Source organism: Pseudopipra pipra, chromosome 6 (assembly GCF_036250125.1).
Source record: "Pseudopipra pipra isolate bDixPip1 chromosome 6, bDixPip1.hap1, whole genome shotgun sequence".
Lineage (NCBI taxonomy): Eukaryota > Metazoa > Chordata > Aves > Passeriformes > Pipridae > Pseudopipra > Pseudopipra pipra.
Window position 1 is genome coordinate 55596784 of NC_087554.1, and position 14414 is coordinate 55611197.

General features: G+C 43.5%; 1 protein-coding gene across 3 annotated transcripts in view; it reads left to right on the plus strand.

Moving 5' to 3' along the window:
* Window positions 1–8232: 8232 nt before the first annotated feature.
* The window catches only part of ASPG (asparaginase), a 47307-nt gene continuing 41125 nt past the window's right edge, over window positions 8233–14414 (plus strand). The window contains exons 1-2 of one of the 3 annotated variants that reach the window (XM_064659319.1): window positions 8233–8475; window positions 14068–14197. In XM_064659319.1, the coding sequence (XP_064515389.1) occupies window positions 8313–8475; window positions 14068–14197 (293 nt within the window). In that variant the 5' untranslated portion in view covers window positions 8233–8312. The remainder of the gene's footprint in view (window positions 8476–14067; window positions 14198–14414) is intronic. The other 2 variants (XM_064659317.1, XM_064659318.1) reach the window with 2 other exon arrangements.

Sequence of the window (14414 nt, forward strand, 5' to 3'; positions counted from 1 at the left end):
ATTTCCATTCTGCTTAAATCCTTAGAAAAAGAACTTAGGACTTTCTGGTGAATATGATTTTGCCTATCTGGTAGATGACAGGATCCAAACCAAAAGGAACTATAAAATTGCCATTAGTAAGTTGTATGTGTCATATACTCTTTCTTTCACATTTCTGATCAAAGCAATAAAATTCAAACATGAAAGAAAACAACAGATCTTTGTTTTAGCAAAACTGAAGTTAAATTTGAGTGGGTTAAAAATTCAAAACTTTGTTTCACAGGCTATTCAGTGTTTGAAAAATGACTCATTGCATGAACAGAAGGTTGGAGGACAGAAGACCAGGTGGTACCAATTCCAGAGTTCACAGGAAAGGAACGTAAGTAACAGGAGTTGACAACAGAAAAAAAAATTAGGAAGCTCAGAGAGTTTCTTTTTCCTTCTATGGACTACAGAATAGTGTAGATTACCCAAGAGTTAGATAACCTAAGAGTGTAGATAACTCAAGCTTAGAACTTTCATTTCCAGAAAGAACCTATTGCAGCATTTCTAATAGTTCAGCAAGAGGCCCAGGCTGTGCATCTTAGAAGCCTGGAAGCAAAAACAGTACCTCTGAAAACTTAATTGGCAAGGCTTGTGCTACTTTTGGCTAGGATACAGTTCATTTTCTTCCTAGTAGCTACTACAGGTCTGTTTTGGATTTGTGCTGGAAACAGTGTTGGTAACACAGGGATGTTTTAGTTGTTGCTGGGCAGTGCTTACACAGCATCAAGGCTTTTTCTGCCCCTCACACCACCCCACCAGCACAGAGGCTGAGGGTGCACAGGGAGGGACACAGGTGGGACAGCTGACCCCCAAGTGACCACAGGGATATTCCATACCTTATGGCATCTGCTCAGCATATATAGTGGGGAGAAGAAGAAAGATGAGGGGGGACATTCAGAGTGATGGCATTTGTCTTCCCCATTAACCATTACAGGTGCCAGAGCCCTGCTTTCCTGGAGATGGCTGAACAGGGTTCCCATTTCTGCCCACGGGAAGGCGTGAATGAATTCCATGTTTTGCTTTGCTTATGTGCATGGTTTTTGCTTTACCTGTTAAACTTTCTTCATCTCAACCTATGGGTTTTCTCACTTTTACTCTTCTATTTCTCTCCCCCATCCCACCAGGAGAGAGCAAGCAAGCAGCTCTGTGGGGCTGAGTTGCCAGCGGGGGTAAAACCACAACAGGCTACATCCAAATAAGTGATTTTCTTGCAAGCAGAGAGGAATGATGACTTAATGGAGATGAGTTCTGGATGTGTTACAAGTTTGAAGCAGGGAGACTAAACAGACCAGCTGTGATGGCAGAAACTCCTTCCAACTCGTGAGTGCCATCGTATTCCTTCTCATGTATGAGATACTGGTCGATATAGAACATTAAATACCATTTTTCTCAATTAAATGCCACTTTGCTATTCTGGTTTCAAAACTCCCTGCTTCAAACTTGTAACACATCCAGAATTCATGTCCATTAAGTCATCCAAGGCCATCATTCTTCTCTGCTTGCAAGAAAATCACTTAACTGGGTGTAGCTTTGCCAAATAAGTTTTCAGAGGTACTTTTGTTGCTTCCAGGCTTATGTTCCAAGATGCACAGCTTGGGCCTTTTGTTGAGGTATTAGAAATGCTGGTATCAGTTCTTCCTGGAAATGAAATTTTTAGCTTGAGTCCTCTACCTTTTTAGGTAATATTCTGTAGCCTGTAGCATTTAGGGAAATGAGTGTGTTGCAACGCTCTGAACTTATCTATTATGTTTCTTTTTCTGTTGTCAGTAGTTCTTGTGTAAGTTGTATTCTTGTGAATTGTGTTGGTGGTTTTCTCTGGAATTGGTACCACTTGGTCTTCTGTCCTCCAGCCTTCTGTTTGTGCATTGAGTCATTCCTAGATATCATTGTGCAGCTTACTTGAGATAAGTCTCTAATTCAGGGATGTTATTCAGAATTCTGTAATTCAATATATGAAGTGATTGTCAGGTGTATGCAGTTAATAGCATTCAGGTTTGATTTTTGAAAATGGAATATATTTTTATATGGAAAAGACAACTGTAAATAAACAATGTGGAGTGTTTAAAAAAAAAAAAAGGATAAAAACTTTACCAATTTTTTGCCAGAAAAGTTTTCAAAAGCTGATTATTCTATGAAAGAAAGTGTTGAATTTCTAATCAACTCTAGTAATCCTGCTCAAATGGAACTTCAGTTTTGTTCTTTCTGGAGGGAGTCCTGCAGAACCTAAAATGACCCTTCTGTAGAGTTTAAAACTAATGATTCTTTTCATGTGTTTTTCACTACTTTTTTTACTCTGAGTATCACAGGGAAAAAAGTACAACCATTAAAAATGTTTTTAGATCTATGATAGAAATAAATTAATGAAGTGGAATGTGTTTCTTTGATACATAACAAGAATTAGATGCCCATTTTTCATTCTTTTGAATAAATATTTTTCCTTGCAGCAGACCCACAATGTTTGTTTATTTAGAAACTTTTGTAGTGGATGCGTCAATACACACAGTGAAACAAGAGCAGCTGGAGTTACTACATAGTTTGTTTCTGCCTTCAGACCTTGCTGGGTTCTGTTCAATAGCCTACCATTTACATAAAATTTGGCAGAAAACTGCTGGCTGGGCAGTTTTTTTTCTGCACAGGTGAGTCAATATTGAAAAATTACAAGATATTGTGTCTTGATAAATGTCTATATCGATGTGAGGGGAAACAGCTTTATTCTATTATACTGTGCTAGGGAGAAGGAAACAAAGTGTTTCTGCCTTCCAGAAATGCCTTAATTTTCTCTTTCTTTTTCTCCAGTCAGTTTCTCCCAGGATTTGGGATTCAGACCACATTTCTGTCAGCATCTCAGAGTAGGAGTTGATTTAAGACCTTCCCATTCTCAGTCTTTTGCTTCCATCTCTATTCTTGCCACTTTTGATTTTCCTGTATAACAAATACTGGGCCTTTGCACTAAGCTGGATCAGAAACCTAGCCCAGCTGAAAACACTCTGCACTTCAACATTTTTCCCCCCAGGATTATTTTTTAAACCCCACTAATTTTGATTATCATTCAGTGTTCAGCCATCTGGATAGTTGCAGATGAAGTGGGATGTGAATGAAGAGATGGGGGTAAAGTGGGAGGTCCATAACCTGCCTAATTAAGCACTGCTCCCAGGAGAACCATGTTCTAAGGGAACTTAGGGGGCTGAGGTGGAAGTTCAGTTGCCAAATGAAGAAAAAGAGGGAGATAGAGAGAACCAGCAGTGACTTAAGACTACCAGGTACTTATTTCACCTAAACCAATCCAAATAAATAACTGGTCTTTTTCATGAGATAGATGTCGTTGACCCCTTTTGTAATGTCCTTTTTCTGAATTATGAGGTATTCTGTGGATTACTATCCAGTGAAAAAGGCAATTATGCTAGAATTATTCTTGCTTCTTGTCACATGAGCACAAGCTAAATTTCAGATATCTTGATAATAGCCCTAATTATGGTCTTGTAAATTTTTCATGCTAAAGCCCATTGAGAGCTCTATGAGAGACATGACTTGGAATGTATTGCTGGAAAGTACTAATTTAAACATCTGGGAAACACTTGTTTCACACGAAGTGGTTTCTAAAGAGCTCTGTATACTGAAATTTATTGCAAATATAGTGTCCTAAAACCATCTATTTGCAATTGTGTTAATCTTCACTGATTTACCACTTCCAAAATTCACTTTCAGCATCATTGCAGTGATACCCAGGGGGAACTGAGCCCCCAGTTTACACTTACAGACATATTTTATCCTGTGCATTGCATTAAACCCTTTTTTTTTCTTTGTCTTAGTAAAACCACCCCAAATTCCTTTAGTTTTCAGCTTTCTTAGAATCAGCAGCAGCGATGGGAGCCTGGGTGACATTTTTCTTGTTCCTCCTGGGCAAAGAGAATGACCTGGGCTAGGGCAAACATTCTGTAGATTGTAACACCCACCTGTGTGGCAGGTGTTGCTGGCAGGACTTGGATTTCTACAGCCAGAAGGCCGAGTCTGGGGAAACAGGACTACGGAGATGGCTTCTGTGTGACAGGTGGGCAGCAACATCTCTGTCAACGGGCTTGCAAAATTATGGAGGGAGCCTTCAAGTCAGGTCCATCAGTGGTAGCATACACTGGAGAGGGCAACAGGGTTCTCTCCCATCCAAGGAAGTTGGACAACCATGCACCTGCCTCGAGTGCCTGTATTCTAATGGACGCAGGTTGGAAAACCAACAGGAGAAACTAGATATCTCTGTGCAGCTGAAAAATTGGGGTGCTGTGGGAATCAGAGACATGATGGGAGAGTTCATGTGAAGGAATTATTGCGATGCATGGATACAAGTGCTCCTTCACAGAAATGGCAAGGTGAGGGCTGGATTTGTGCTCTCTGTAAAGGAATGCTATGGACTAAGGTTTACATTTTTGAGAGCTTTCTAGTCAGGATCACAGTGAGGGCTGCAAAGGCTATCTCATGATCCGTGCCTATTGTAGGCCATCTCATCAGGGACAGGAGGTGGGTAAAGCCCCCTTCAGCTAAGGAGAAGCCATCATTGATTGCAGGTCCTGGTTCTCCTGGAAAACTCGACAACCCCAGCATCTGAGAGGGCAAAGTGGAGAAGGGATGAGCAATCCATGAGATTTTTACGGACATTGAGGACAATTATTTTGACACAGGTGCTGGACAGGCTGAATACAGGAGATGCTCTCCTGGATCTGCTACTCACAAACAAGAGGGAGTTGGTCAGAGAATGACAGTCAAAGGCAGCAGCAGCTGACATAGCAGCGTTTAGGATCCTCCAGGAAAAGGTACAGCTCTTAATACCGGGGAAGCAGGGACTGCCATGGTGGGGATTTTTCTAACACAGCGGGTGACTCTCAAATAAACAAGCATTAATTTATGCTGCAGCTACTAAGTAATCCATCTGTTACTAACTAAAAATTAAGCATTAATCAAACATTAGTCAAGCCTTATTGGGCATATGATACCATGGGTCTGATGCTGAGCTGTTGGCTGCAATCGCTGCTATCTTTAGTTCTTGGTTCTTTATTTCTTGCAACAAAGAAAAGCAAACAGGTATTACAAAATATCTGCTACTTGGAATCAAGCAGTTCTGGGGTATATCTGGGTGCAAGACAAACAAGATGTGTTTTACTAACCGGCCTTCACAGTCCAGAAGTGAGGAGGAGACAGAGCAGACTGACAGACTTTGGCCTCCTCAGTGGTTTAAATGTCAAGATATCTTGGGAGGCTGTTGTGAAGTGCAAAGGAGCCCAGGAGAGCTGACTGATCATTAGGGACAAACTAAAAGCAGAATAATGGTCCAACCTGAAATGCAAGGCAGGAGGATCTCAACAGGCTGGAGGAATGGCTGATAGGAACATTGTAAAATCCAGCAAAGCCAAGTGCACAATCCTGCACTTGAGACATGATAGCTGCATAAATCAGTTCAGGCTGGAGACTGAAAAGTTAAATAGCAGCTGTGCAAAACGGGCTTGGTGGTTCTATGGGCAAGTTAAATAAATATGGGGCAGTAAATGGGACTTGCAGCGATAAAAGTGAACAGGCTGGGCTGCACTAGCAGGACAGTTACAGCCAGCAGATACAGGGGAATGATTACTTCTCTCCACCTGGAACTTGTGAGGCAACACCTGGAATTCTGTGCCACGTTTTGGGCCACCCAGTCTACGACAGAGATTAACAACTTGGAGGGAGTACATAAACTTTATTTCTGTTGGAGTGGTAAGTCGTAGGAATTGGAAGCAGAAGAAATTGCTTGGACCATCCCATAATATCTATTTTTACCTTGAAATTGAGTTAAATTTTATTTAGAAGTTGCAGTACAGGGTACAAATTAAGTTCATATGACCTGGAGCCAAAAATCTCTGCCATTTCCCTACATGAAGCATGTTCTCACTTTGACTTACTGACTAACTCAGGCACTTAAGTGACATGTTTAGCCTCAAGGTACTTGTGTGGCAGGTAGTTCTCAGCTCATGCAGACTGTGCTTCTCAGCAGTTGCTGTCCTCAGTAACCAGTTAATTGTGTTTTAGCCAGTTACTTTGCTAATTTTGCTTTATAGTTGGCTAGTAATAACAAATCTCATGACCTCAAGACTTACCAGAGTTCCTTGAAAACAACTTCAGCCTCCTTATATTTGATCTCATACCATATACTTTCCAAACACAACTCTTAGAAGTAAAACCAGTAGCAGAACTTGACACCAATACAGGGCTTAATACAATTTGTTTTATATCAGACCTTAATCTGCCTCCCTTCCCACAATTAACCTCTTCAAGTTCTAGTCTATAAGGTACACATTTCTAGCTTTTTATTTAAAATACCTATGACATCACCTTTTTCATTCCATCTCCCCACTTTCTTTTACCTGCAAAATTGCTTTCTAATTCAGAGGTTTCTGCTATTCTTACCTAGACACTGAACCCTAAATTTGTGTTTAGTTTTGAAGTTTAATGTTTCTGTTTTGAAGCACCTGAGTTCCAGGTTGCCTTGTATGCCTCAAAGCTTAGGAAGACTGTCACAGGGAGACAGAGAAAGATTTGAGAAATGGCTAGCACATAATTGGTAACAAACAGGTGAAATATAAACTGGAGCTCAGTTATGCCTACAGTCTAGAATAGGATGGAGATGAGTCTTCTGCGCCCTAAGCTGGTGATTCACCACTATCTCTGTTGTGATATTTATTACAAATAAACACTTTTCTCACCAGTTCAGCTTCATAGGTACTAAGGATTAGAGGAACTGCTGATATGGGAAATATGGTAAGACTAGAAGATATCACTTTTTCCTACAGCCATATAAATTTCAGCATTACTCCATCTATTTTGATGACACTACTACAGTGTTACCATCACCAGGGCTATGGAGCACTAAAATGAAGTAGATGTGTATATTTGTTCCTGTTTCCTAAACTTATTCCCTTTATGCTCTTCTCTGCATCAGCAGAGACTCTAGAGGAACCCTGCTGCGTGGAAAAAGTCCATTTCAGGATCATGGTATTCAGCTCCTGGTAATAACCAGCTTTTTGCAGATAAGGCAAATGACAGCAGAGGTGATCATCAGGATTAAAGAGAATTCAGAGCTTCTGAGGTTGGTGTAGTAAGCCTCCCCCTCCTCTTTTACTTCTTTTTCCAGAGGTCCCAGCTACATAGGTAGAGATGGTATTGTCCTATGCACAACTGCTCATCTCTGCTGACCTTTAGCTTGTTTTACCCTGAGCACTTCTGGCAAGACCGTTGAGAAACAGAAGTTATCTTTCACAATGGCAGATTGGATCTGGCTATACCAAGAACCATTGTGTGGTCACAGGTTTTCAAAAAATACAAGCCCTTGAGAGTGAATGTCCTCCAAGGGACAGAAGAGCTCAAATAAAGGAGCTTGTGGGCTGAGCAACCTGATCTGGTGGTCATCTCTGCCCATGGCAGGGGTTTTGGAACTAGATGATCTTTAAGGTCCCTTCCAACCCAAACCATTCTATCATCCTATGATAATATCGCCAGACTACAAAGAGAGGACTGCATATGGATGCTTGATTAAGTAAGAGATCAGTCTGAATAAGTTGTGGTTTTGCAGGCTCAAAAAACCCCCATCTCCCATCTTTGCCCATTGAGACCTTTCCTGCACAACCCTTATGTTTTGTGTTACAGGTGTTAGCAGGCACTACGGTACGTGGCTGTCCACATTTTAGCCCAGGGCTGGATGCGCAGCCTGAAGGTGGAAACTCAGTCCTCTCTTGCGAGAAAATCAGGGTGAAAGCCGAGGGAGCAGATTAGGAAGCTTGAAACGGAGAGAGCAGCGGCGCTGTCCGTGCCACGCTGCCTGCTCCGGCAGGCACGAGTCCTCTCTCAGGCCCGGTAAACAGGGGAGGTCCCCACCGTCCTCCCCAGGGTGGAGGAAAGGGGACGACGCAGGTGGTCTCGCCGGGCTGACCCCGAGCCGTGTGTCCCCCCCTTGTCCTCCCCGAGCCCACAGCGCGCCGCCTCTCTTCGCTTCTCCTTCAAGCATGAAGGGCTCTGACGTTCCCCCGGGGCTGGCGCTGCCCCGCGGCGCAAAGTACAGGGGGTGGTGCCGGGGCTGCCCCGGCCCGGCCCGGCCCGGTCCGGCCCCTCTCCCCCGGCGGCACCGCACGGCCGCCCCGAGCCCTCGGAGCTCCGGCGGGCGGGCACGGCCGCTCTCCCCGCCCCTGGGAAGGGGCGGCCCCGCCGTCCGCCCGCCCGCCCTATAACTCCCCGTTGTCCGGGCGGGCGGGAGGTAGCGGTTCCTGCGGCGAGGGATGGAGGCGGCACCGGCGCGACGGCCGCGCTCCCTCAGCAGAGCCTTGGCCGGGGAGCGCCCCGCGGGATGCGGCTGCCCCCCGGCCCCCTCCGCCAAGGCCGAGGCGCGGGTGCTGGTCATCAACACGGGCGGCACCATCGGCATGGTGCAGGACGCCAAGGGTGAGGGGCCGGGCGGTGGGGAGCGTGTGAGGGGAGCGGGGCTGGGCTGGGCTGGGCTGGGCTGGGCTGTGACCGTGGGGACACCCGCCGCGGTGCAGCATCCCAGGGTTCTTGTCATTGTGCTAGAAGGGTGCGAGTCTTACTCTAATCCCCTGCTCCCCTCAGCTGGTTAATTCCGCAGCTCAGTTGACGGGCATCCTTGTAACCTCACAGCTAAGCTGGAGCAGGTTTTGGCAGGGGACAACGCGTTTCCTGCAGCGTGAGTCCTTTCTGCCCTCCTTCGCGCACTGAAAATGAAACCAACCTGATCGTACTAGTCATGCACTCTGTTTTTAGGCTTAAATGAGCCACTGTCCCTGGCCACCCAGAGAGCATGTGCCTGGCATTCCTGCTGGGAAGAGCGTGGGCCGCTGGAGCTGGTGCCCGTGACAGGGATTTTCCGGTGGTGACCTGGCAGCTGATGCGAGCGTGGCAGCGAACATGCTGCCAAGTGTCAGGACGAGCGGGATCAGAGGCAGCGTCAGTGTTCACCTGCCTTGGGGCAGGTTTCTGTTGCTCTCCCACCAGCTGTTGGCTTCCTTCAGGAAGTCATTGAAGAGTTTTGCCTTACCCTACCAAGGGAGGGGGAGACTTACCTTGATGAGAGGGTAGATATGCCAAACCCCCTCCCACCAGCTGAAACATGTTTAAATCCAAAACTGAACTCTGAGATATGTCAGTATACTGACTCCATTTTATCTGAAGGCTTCTTAGTTGCCTACCTGTATATACCATGTGTTTTCAGGTGCCCCTAAATGTCAGCAAATAGGTGCCCAAAATTCACCTGATACCTGCCCAGGCCCCCAGTCCAGCAGCTGGTTGGAGTGGTACCTAAGCACCACTAGACCCTCACTCAGTAGGCACAGGTCCTAAGGGATGACAGAAGCATCAAATAACAAATGTGTCCAGGGAAAAGAATGGATTTCAGTCAAGTCTGACTTGCTGTAGGGCTGTGCATTTGCCAGCATTGTTTTAAAGGAAAACAGTGAAATGTAAGGAGTGGGAGTGAGAGGGAATCAGTCCAATTTTGATGAATATCTATTTAGTTTCTTCCCTCCTTCACTTGGAAAGCAGTGGAGCATCCCAGGCCTTCCAGAGCCTGTGTCTATCTGGATTCAGAAGTGTAGGTACTTGTGATCCCTACTACAGAGTTGCCTGAAATACGGTCTCTGCTGCTCATCTGTAGAATGAGTACACTCAGTGCTTCATCTTGGAGCTTCCTAGACTTGATTTTTTTTTTCTAACACGTCCTTTCTTCTCAGAAGATGGTGATTGGCTGCTTCTTATTATTGTAGGGAAGATGCTTTAAAGTGTTTTTCTGCCTTTTTTTTTATAGCTGTCATTTTTGTGTTTAATCTATCAAAGTGGTAAAAAAAAATCCATATTTCAAATGATGTGGTGACTTTCCTTTCTCAGTTTGCATTGTGTATGCTAAAATAATTTCCTGCTTTTATTGCCTCAGCTTCCCAAGTGACTCTTTCAGCAAACAAATTATAATCACGTCTCATTCTTTTATAAATGAACTTTATAACTTCCTCTCATCTTGTACGTCTTTTTTTTTTTACTTTTGCTTAACAAGTGTCAATAATTAAAGCAAGTGCAAACAATCGTAACAGTTATGATTCAATGATGCTGACTTGCTGTATCCTGGTGACGGTTTCGACCTGCTTTTCATACACAGATCTAGCTGCAGAGCAGCCACAGTACCTCTTTCAGAATACTTGGCAGTCTTTAGTGTTCAGAGGCTGGTGAAAGGGCATGGGAAAGACAGCATGCTTTAAGAGAAAAAAAAAATACTATAGATGCTCATTTCTTTTATTAACCTGTGGATGGAAAATGCCTGTTTACAATCCTACCTAGAGCTACAAGTGTTTTATTGCAAGCAGTGTGAACAGAATTAGCTTCCTCAAGCTGCACAAAGCCTTTTGTAGCAGCAACTGCTACCAGTCAAGGGATCCAGCTAGGTTTCTGCCTAACTAATGTTTGTCTAGGCTTACAAGGTTTTCTGTGGCCTTTCCAGTTGCTGAGAGAAGATGGATTACTCTTTAAAATCAGACAGGTTTGATAGGCCTAATGTGTTCTGCAAGGAATATGTTTCTGTACAGAACTGCCCCCATATACAAGACCGATAGAATCACATTCCTTGTTGTGATGTGCTCGTTGTACGTGTGTGGAGCAGTCATTTATCAACATGATATCTGATTGTAAACCTCCTGCAGAGTTTCTGCAGTTGACCTGTACACATCTGGCAACTCCAGCATGTCTTGAACCAGTTGGACTTTCTACACACTTACAGGTTACCTGCTCAGGAGTAATTTTCAGAGGATGAATAGTTAGTTTGAGTTGGATGACAACCAGACTTAGGAGCAGACAGTCTCAGTATTCATGATTTTGCTGTCAAGCCACTTCATCATCATCATCATCATGGCTGGGCTTTGTGAACGAAGATTTGGGAAGGGCTCTACCCACGTTTGTTGCAAGCGCGTTGGTGGCTAAAAAGGCCAATACGGGATAGACGTGTCCGGTTGCATCAAACCACTTCAGTGCATTTTTAAAATGTCTTCCTCCTACTTATTTCCTCCTACAGCAGTTTCTTTTGGCTTATCAGGAGTGCATTTCAAAAAGACAATCTTCCTGCACTCCATGGTGAGGTTATTGTGATACTGATCTTTCCATCAAGTCTGTGCTCATGCTTCTCCTGGCTGGTGCCTTCAGGAAGATCTTTTCCTTGGGTGTGTGGATTGGATCTCTTTCCTGGCTTTTACCTGAAATACTAAGGAAAAAAGCACCCAACAAATCCAAGTAGAACTAAGTTAAATACCCTTAGAAAGGTTACTTATCTTGAAATAGAGTCTGCCTAGGTAACAGTTATTTATCTGTCTCTTCTAGACGTACTAGATTGCCAAAGGACTGGCTGCTGTAGTCCAAATCTTTTCCTGTTAGAAATCTATATACCTCATTTCTGAAAGCTCCAAGGACTACACCTGCTGAAATTAATATTTTGAACAATGCTTTCTGCTTCTCTGCCTTTGCAAGATGTAGTTTTTAATTTTGGGATGTGGCACCATAGATGTACATGCCATTTGTATTGATGTTACACAGGTCAAAACTGGCTTAGCAATGTCCTTTGCATTCCTCAGTGTGGTGAGTTTGTTAGGATTGGGGGATAACTTCAGCATGCTGATGTACAGGATGGTCCTTCTCCCCAAGCACCTGTGGCTTCTTGGGTGCAGAGTCCCACTGCATCAGAGTTTTTCAGCTCCCTGTTCTCTGCAGCAGCACAGGTTGTAGGATGTCTCGTTTGGCAGGTGGCTATAACTGTGTTATCTATAGCACCAGGGTGAAAAGCAGAGGCTTCAACTGTCCTTGGGACAGAACCATGATTGTTCTCCTTGGCCACAGGTGCTTGTTTGCTGTTCTGCCTTTGTCTGCCCGCTTTGTGATGCCCGGGCTGGCCAGCTAAAGAGGGAAAGGACAGAAGCTGATGAGAGCTCTTTGGACAAGTTGCACAGCCTGCCTCTTCTCTGCAGGGGTGAAGTTGCTTCAAATACTTGGTTAACAAGCTTGGCTCACAAAAGTTGTTTTCCATGCATAATAAAGTAGAAGTGTTCTTAAAACAGTTGCACTTGAGTTCCCCCATGTTTGCTTCTCTGCTGTAAAGCAGAGAGCACTGCTAGATGTGGATGCACGTAGGGGACTGCAGAGGTTGTAAGTGGGTCATCTTGGATACATCTGCTGAACATCTTAAAAAAAAAGTTTACGTTCAGTGCAAGCAATTAGAGAAAAATCCTGACAGATCAGTGATTAAGAGATGAGAAGCTGCCATTTATGGAGAAGGGATTAAAGAAAAGTAATGTGCATCAGCTCTCCAGTTCCTGTGGCAAATACAAAAAATAAACAGTCTAATCCATTGTCAGTATTCAGAGCAAGATAACACTGGCCAAGCAGAAGAATAATCAGAAAACACCCAGGAAACACTTGAAACTGGGCTGCATTTCTGAGCCAAAATGACTCTATGCCCAAGTGCAGCAGAAGTGGCCATTTGTGACTTAGCTAGGAACATCTTTAATAGGAAAAGCAGGGATTATAGCTGAATGAATGAAACACCCAAAGCTTGAAAGTGTGTTAAGTATATTTTGTAAAACAGAATTCTGGCAGGAATCCAAACAAATCCACTCAAATGCTGTTGCTGTCCTGTGAGGAAGTTGGCTATGAAGAGGCCTGCTACTTCATTTAAGGCAAGCCAGGAGGGAGATTAGGGAGTTCTTAAAGATTTTTCCATCAGCTTGGAAGGTAAGCGGAAAAAGATAAAAATACTATTGAAAATAGTCTCTGTGTTTTGGAGTACTTAAAATAAACTTTGCTGTTTGAAGGTGAGGCAAAAAAATACAGATGCTAACTTGGATGAGAGTTATGTTTAAAGAAACGGAACTAGGAAGTAGGAGGGAATTGCCTGGCTTCAAATTAGAAATAAGTAGAACTACCAGAAGTAGAATAATGAGGTTTGACAGTTTGTTCCCAATCTGAACAGGTAGTATGCAACACATTCACTGAGATTAAACTGAACTTGACAGTAATACCAGTAGAATCTTGAAGTCCAGAAGGGGGTATCTCTGATAAAAGTTCCTTGAACGAAAAACATCCCAAAAAGTCACACTGCAGAAAAACAGAGTGTCTCTGATTCTGGATGCCAGGACTGTCACTGTTATTCCTGAAACAGGGTATTGGGGTGATGCAGGTTAGATTCACAAGTGAACTCAGTTCTATGATGCTGAGGATTGTAACGTCAAAAAATCAGGTTCCTTTCTGGCTAATATAGAATGGTGTACAGGCACCCTTTGAAATACCTGGTTGCAGCCAGGACACCTGCATGGTCCCCCAAGCACTAACTGTATTATTAGGCTAGTTTAAGTCTCAGCTGTTTTAGGGCCCCTGCCACAGAGGGGCAGACCCCAGTCACAGGAGGGGAGAGGGTGAGCAGAGCTTGAGATGCATCCACGCTTTCAGCTTTTTCTGTTCAGCAGTTTATGCACCTTCTCTACGTCTTGTCAGTTCAGATGTTCAGTCCTAAACCTGCTAGTGGAAAGTATCTCGTATGTATCACAACTTGATAGTACAAAACAATGCTCAGTGCTTTGTAAGTCTTTTGCCACTAAGAAGTAATAGTAATAGCAATAATAGCTATGGCATATGTAAAAGAGAATAGTAGCTTTCTGCTACAGTTGCAAAAATTGGCTTCCTGTCCCTATTGCTGATCAGTATTTGCAGACAAGCAGCAATTGAAAATAGGGAAAGCATAAATATTTGATATGGAGGAGATTTGAAACATTATTTTTCTTAAATAAAGGATTTATTTCAAGTCAAGAGAAGGATATCTGCATGGATATTTATTAGTTATGTCCAATTTTCATGTTTTTAAACTGGCAGTAGACTATTTACATTTAATTTGGAAGGATGGGCAAACTGCTGTGTAACTTCTTCCCTCCTTACTGTGCCATTTGCTTCCTTCCATCCCTGCTCCTTTATTTACTTCCCTTATTCTTTATTTTTAAGGACTTGCTCCTGAGGCCAATAAACTAGTAAACAGCTTGGAAAAAATGCCAATGCTGCATGATAAGGCATATGCCCAGGAAACAAAACTGAACAACTCCCATGAATTTCCAGAGAACACATTGGTGCTCCCGTAAGTATAATTTCCCTGGGGAGAGGGAGGGTTAGGAAGTATTGTGTTAATTTTCAGATAATTACACGTCCAGATATTTAACATGAAGAATCCATGATGAGATTAGCAAAAATGCTTATATTGGCTTAAAAGGAAAAAGTCTACCATGTCTGACATGATAGAAAATATGTGTTTTGGTATATTTGCAATGAAGTGCCCTAGAACTGCCTGAGAAGTA